This window comes from Castor canadensis, chromosome 6 (assembly GCF_047511655.1).
Source record: "Castor canadensis chromosome 6, mCasCan1.hap1v2, whole genome shotgun sequence".
NCBI lineage: Eukaryota > Metazoa > Chordata > Mammalia > Rodentia > Castoridae > Castor > Castor canadensis.
The window spans coordinates 125120969-125127773 of NC_133391.1; the positions used below are offsets into that span (position 1 = coordinate 125120969).

The window sequence follows — 6805 nt, forward strand, 5'->3', positions numbered from 1 at the left end:
ACAGACTGACCCAAGGTAATTCAGCTTCCCGTTTGGGCTCCACATGTCTCCTTTTCTCATTTCCTATTGCCACTATGGGATGCTGACTAAGAATTTAACAGAAACATAAGGCAATGAATGGGTAGTTAGAAAAGATTTTTTTCTCTCTCTAGTTTGGCTGGGTGGGAGGCGGAGTTTATTTCTTACAACATTGGTTTGACCAGCAGATCAGTGTGTGTGTGTAAGGAGTTCTGAGTCTGTCTACAAAAACCTACTTGAATGTAAAGACGCTGAGCTTCAAGGACAGGAGGGCGGGGACCCAGAGGAAGGAGACACTAGGGGCTGGGGAAGTGTTAAGGGGGGGTTAGCTTGAGAGGGAGAGAGGCTGGCTGTTGGAGCGACAGATAGAGGAATAAAGGGAGGTGAGAAGGAAGAGACTGAAAAAGAAGGCTAGTGGGACGAAGCAGGAGCTGGCTGAAGAGAAAGAGAAGAGATAGGAGGGGAGAGTGAAGAGAAGGAGGGAAGGAAATAGGGAGAGAAGGGTCACAGAGCGACCGTGGAGGATGGTGTTTCTCTAGTCCAGACACTTCTGGGATTGGAGATTGTTTGCTATTGAGGAGACTTCGGCTCGGCAGCCAGCTGGGCAGCAACAAAGTAAAATGGACAGCGAGAGACAGACCTTCAAGCCTCCCCGCCGCCAAACAGAGATTCAGACTCCGTTCTTAGGCCACCTCCAGCTTCCTAGCTGGAGCCTCTGAGTGCCCTGGACCACGGGAGCCAAGAGAGAACCTAGAAACTGCTCCTCTCAGATGCCTTCGCCAAAGCAGTAAGAACTTCCTGCTTGAGTCCCTGTATCCCCTCCCCCTGAAACTCCCCAGAAGAGGAGGAAGACCCCAGGGGGAGGGGCGAGAGAGATTCTCCTGCAGCTATTTTCCCCTTCCCTCCCCCACCCCGCCGGGCGCGCAGGCAGGCATGGATATGCAGAGCCCTGGCCAGGGCAACAATACCACATCTTCCCAGGAGCCCTTCGGGACAGGCGGCAACGTTACTGGCATCTCCGACGTGACCTTCAGCTACCAAGTGATCACCTCTCTGCTGCTGGGCACACTCATCTTCTGCGCGGTGCTGGGCAATGCGTGCGTGGTGGCTGCCATCGCCCTGGAGCGCTCCCTCCAGAATGTGGCCAACTATCTCATCGGTTCATTGGCGGTCACCGACCTCATGGTGTCAGTGCTGGTGCTGCCCATGGCCGCTCTGTACCAGGTGCTCAACAAGTGGACTCTGGGCCAAGTCACCTGCGACCTGTTTATCGCCCTGGATGTGCTGTGCTGCACCTCGTCCATCCTGCACTTGTGCGCCATTGCACTAGACAGGTACTGGGCGATCACTGACCCCATCGACTACGTGAACAAGAGGACGCCCCGGCGCGCCGCCGCGCTAATCTCGCTCACTTGGCTCATTGGTTTCCTCATCTCCATCCCGCCCATGCTGGGCTGGCGCACCCCGGAAGACCGCTCGGACCCCGACGCATGCACCATTAGCAAGGACCATGGCTACACTATCTACTCCACTTTCGGCGCTTTTTATATCCCGCTGCTGCTCATGCTGGTTCTCTATGGGCGCATCTTCCGAGCCGCGCGCTTCCGCATCCGCAAGACTGTCAAGAAGGTGGAGAAGAAGGCAGCGGACACCCGCCTGGGAACATCGCCGGCCCTAGAACCCAAGAAGAGCGTAAATGGACAGCCAGGTAGCAGAGACTGGAGGAAGAGCGTGGAAAACAGGGCAATGGGGGCTCCGTGCTCCAATGGCGCGGTGAGGCAGGGCGACGATGGTGCCGCCCTAGAGGTGATCGAGGTGCATCGAGTGGGCAACTCCAAAGAGCACTTGTCACTGCCCAGTGAGGCGGGTGTGGCCCCCTTTGCCCCGGCTTCCTTTGAGAGGAAAAATGAGCGCAACGCCGAGGCAAAGCGCAAGATGGCCCTGGCTCGCGAGAGGAAGACGGTGAAGACGCTGGGCATCATCATGGGCACCTTCATCCTCTGCTGGCTGCCCTTTTTCATCGTGGCCCTGGTCCTACCCTTCTGTGAGAGCAGCTGCCATATGCCCACGCTGTTGGGTGCCATAATCAACTGGCTGGGCTACTCCAACTCTCTGCTCAACCCTGTCATTTACGCATACTTCAACAAGGACTTTCAAAACGCGTTTAAGAAGATCATCAAGTGCAAGTTCTGCCGCCAATGATGATGAGGATGAGGATAGAGGGTGGATAGCCGGCGAGTAGGGGCTACAGGACCAGCCTCATACACTGCCTCCCCTGGCCCTCTGGAATCCACACTTAGGACAGCTTGCTACTTTTCCTCCGATTCTCTCAGCTTCTCCGCCCACGGCTTTCAGATCTCACTCCCTCGCAAACTTCGGTGCACCAGAGACTGCTTTCCGTGCAGAGGCCCGGGATGTGGAGCCAAAGGACCCGGGAAATTCCCAGGGTCTGGGAGAAACGATATGGGCTAAGACTTTGGCCTGGGCAGCAGTTTTAATCCCAGCCATTACCTCCTCCCTGTTCTGTCCCCAAATATTGCCAGTGGAAGTTTAAGGCAGAAAATCCAAACAGAAAAGTAAACTGTACCCTCCCTGCCAACTAAAGGCTTCCACCTCCCTCCCTCCATTTCTAGAATTTTGACTAAGGTTCAGGACTTCCCTCCATTTCTCCCGTTTTCTTGTCATAGAAACGCCCACTCCTTTTTGGTCTCCCCTCCGCCCCGCCCCCCCCCCCCTTTTTTTTCTACCGACTCCCATCCCTGTGCACTCATTGCTGACCCGGAAAAGCGATAGGGGCTACTTTCTCTGGAAATTCTCGCCTTCCGGCACAGAATCGCAGAATAACTCTGTGAACGTCCGCCTCCTCCCCACAACTTGCTGCATTTTCTTGAACTCAAAGCGAGTGTCTAGAAGGTGTGTGTTAGAGTGAATTTATATGTACAAGGCTGGGACAGAGGGACAGGGCGAGGAAGGAGTGCAGAACATTTTATCCTTTCCTGCCTTGGTGTCAGCACTCACCAAAGAAAACTGGTTTGTCTGGGTTGCGGGCGACTGTCAATCCTAGCATCTCCACTTCTCTACTGCGGGAGGCGCCCGCAGGCCGTAGAGCGCGCGGCGGGGACGCCAGAGGCCTGGGACCCGCGCGCCTCCCGCGCCTTCCGCGGTCTGGCAGTGCGCTCTGCTCGCTCGCCCGGGATTCACCTTGTGTGCGCTTCTCAGCTTTCTCCCGGCGGCGTTGAACATAGAGTTTGCAGAAGCAAACGGCATTAAGTTCAGTGGAGGTTTTGGGACCCTGAAAGCTCTGGGGACTGGGGCTGTGGGGTGCAGAGGCGAGGAGGAAAAAGGCTCCCCGGGTGGGGGGGGAGTGGGCCGGGAATGCAGCAGCTCCCCCGTGAAGGACAATTTTATTCATAGAATGTAGACTTTCCCTCTTAATTCACCTTGTTACCACTTTCTGATCGGGTAATAGCTCTTTAGCGGGACCTAACAAGGCACTGGATTTGCTCTGCAGGACATCCAGGACACACTCAATGTTAGCAGAACTTTGGTTTCCAAATAGGAATTCTGGGCTTTCAATAGAATGGGTCCTACTAGACCAACACTATCTATGGTCTCAGAGACAGACAGATACCTTCAATAGTGGGGCTTCAAAGGATTAACTAAAGGGTGTTGCCTCTGGGGTGTCTGAAAATCTCACAGGGGATTATGTTGGCTACCTGGTCTTTCTGCACCAGAGAAACTGATTGGATCGTTTCTGTGCCAGAGAAAGTGATTGAATCGTTTGAATTTGTGGAACACTCCAACTTTTCTGTCCCACAAGTTCTTCCAGCCTCACCACTACTGTGGAGATGTCTGTTAGAGCTAGCTGCCTCTAGAAAGGGAAGTTATTTAGGTGCTCCCTTTGAATGTAAATTTCCAACCATGTGATGGGTGAGGGGTTTTCATTTGCCAGTAATTACACAAAGTTGTCGATTCTTACTCCCCTCTCCCTTCAACTGTACCTTTTGAACGTTTGAATCTGGTATTTTGAGAACTGTGTTGCATTTTTACAGATTGCAAAAGTTGCCAATGAAATGTTCACTCGTGTTTATAAATAGGTGAAAGGACAGCTGTATCTCTTGAAGCCATTGTATTGTTTATCAAACTGAACAAAGTCTACATTTGATGTCCTTTTCGCTAATGGAAATTGGGAGTAGATACCACATCCTGCTTAAACAGAAGAAGTTTAAGAACTTGAGGATGGCTTTTCTATGCATGTGTAAGGCTTATAGGGGGCTCACCCATAAAATCATTATTTGTTTGAAAATTCAATTGCATTTTTGTTCACTATGATCTAAACAGCAATATGAGGAGGAAACAAACTTTTCTGTATGTTTTCTAAATTTTTAGAACAAGTTATTTAAAATAATTCAAACTTCAAATTTGCTACTCCAAGGTATGTCTTGGCTGGCAAATATTACATTGGAAATTAAGACATATGTTTATTTGTGTTTTTCACCAAATTGTACGGCCACAGGTTTGGGTCATTTGTTCCTGTGTTGGAGACTTTTACACAAGATTGGGAAAGGACATCCAATTGGAGTATAATTGCCAAGCAATAGAGAAATTAGAGAAATAACTGCAATAGCTGCACACCTCTGAAGAACCCCTGATGCTTTTTTAAAAGTACTTGTATTAAGGTATTTATGCATCAAAATTGGCCTTCACTTTTCCCTTTGACCATAAAGGACTTTAATAATGCCAATGCTACAATAAACTGACACCAGTAGCATATGTATCTTTATTTCATCAACATCCCTGTCTATTTGTATCTACTCATAAAAAGTTGAAATTAAATGTGAAAATAGTTACTAGGACAAGATTCTGCTATACAGGTAAGAGGTCTGACACTTAGAGAAATGTTTGATTTTCAAGACCCAAACTCATCCTCGCTGAGTGATTTCTTGAGGAAAAAGAATTCTGTCTCTGGAAAGAGAATATTACATTTCATGGTTTAGGCATGAAACCATGCATTTTTCCTGTCTGACACTTGCAAATAAGTTTTAGGCGTCTGTCTAATTAATGTGCACAGAAGGGAGACATGTAGGGGACAAATACAGCCTCTGGTAGGAACAGCAGGGGCTCATCTTGTGTACTTAAAGCAGTGGCAATGCTGAGACCCCCCCCCCACCTTCTCTGACTTCCCTATAACACCCAGCTAGAAGAAAATGACCGTCAATGGGTTCAAAAGAAGTAGCACATTGTTCAGGGTTTGTCATTTCAAATAAAAGTGTAGGGGCATTTTCTTTTCTGGTTGGATCTCACTTGATAGCAGGGTTCTGGATATAAGACTTACCACTATGTTAAAAATAATTCTTGTGTTCTTTTTTTCATCAGTAACACCTCGTTTCTATTGTTATGTTTGCTAAACCTACTGTTTTGTGGTGTCAGAATGATAACTGCAGGCAAGGAAAACTCAGTTGAGCCTCAAGGGTAAACCAAGGTCAGAGCTATTATGGCAGAGCAGAGGACACTCAGAAGCTGCCTTTGGCCTGGTTTAGGCAATGTATATATATAAAACATTATCTCAATAAAGAAAAGTAAAATAAGGATTGAAAAATGAGAACTCTGTGGAGTTTCTTTTGAAAAAAATTATACAAATATATCCCTGACCTTAAGTAAAATGTTGGATTTGGCACAATTGTCTTTTGGAACATAATATTCCCCTTCTTGTTCCTTGTTCTCTCCTCTGGCAACTCTTCATCCATGAAACAATGTTTTCTACAGGACTTTTTTAGCACCACAACTTAGAGAGGGAATTGTTACCAGTCACTGACAATGTGACCAACAAGATTAACCCATTAGCGGTGGTCACACATCAGCCACTACTTGATAATGCTAAAATATGGAATTACAAATAAAATAAGATAACATTACTCTGAGGAGTTTTTAACCTATTAGGGTATGCATGAACAAGCTATTAAGGAAGGATCATGCAAACAAGATGAATCACAGGAGTTTCGCTTTGTAATCACTCAGAGGACAAAGACTACTCTGGCCTGGGGGTAAGTAGGGAAGAGTGGATAAAGAAGGCTGTGTAGTGAGCATCCAGGATTGAATTCTGGGCAGATGGAAGGTGATACAAATTGGCAGACATTCTTCAAGAGGTGACAAAAGACTGTCTGATCCCTGTTTCCTGGCAAGTGGGTGCTGAGAGGGAATGTTTGTCTGGATGTTGATTAAAAAACAGGGTTGATTATGTAGGTAATGATCTTATAAAAAGAGCAGATCTAAAATCTCTATGGGTTGGGTCAACCTAAAAGGTCCAGGAAGAGAGAGAATATGAGTCTGAAGGCAAAAGAATGAAGATTGGGGAAACTAAATAAGAGGAAAATGTTTTGAGCAGAGTAAGGGTAGAAAAGATGACAACAGAGCCCAGAGGTAGATATAAGACAAAGAATTCACTCTGAGGTAATGTTTACAAATTGCAACAGTGATTTTCACAACACACTATCTAAATTTGGGGTAGCAGATCTTTTTAGGGGGATAGTAGATCATGTTAGTAACCGATTAGGGATGTGAGGGTGATCTGGCTGTGACACCTGTCACCTCATTGATTGCTAGGGTTGATCAGCTGATTGTGTGTCTTTTTCAAAGCTGTGCACTTGGTTGAAGAGGTCAACCTTCCCCGACAGAAGAGGACCATTCTCCTGTCAAGGGCTTACTGGCTGTGTTCTCCTGCTAAGACCACAAGCAGGCACTCATAAATTCCAAATAGCCCATTTTAGCTGTAACAGAAGATTTACAC

General features: G+C 47.6%; 1 protein-coding gene across 1 annotated transcript; it reads left to right on the forward strand.

The window, feature by feature from the left end:
* The first annotated feature begins 251 nt into the window (after positions 1-251).
* Positions 252-5707, forward strand: Htr1a (5-hydroxytryptamine receptor 1A). The gene has a single exon (XM_074077419.1). The coding sequence runs from the start codon at positions 952-954 to the stop codon at positions 2218-2220; it is 1269 nt and encodes a 422-aa protein (XP_073933520.1). The 5' UTR covers positions 252-951; the 3' UTR covers positions 2221-5707.
* Positions 5708-6805: the final 1098 nt, after the last annotated feature.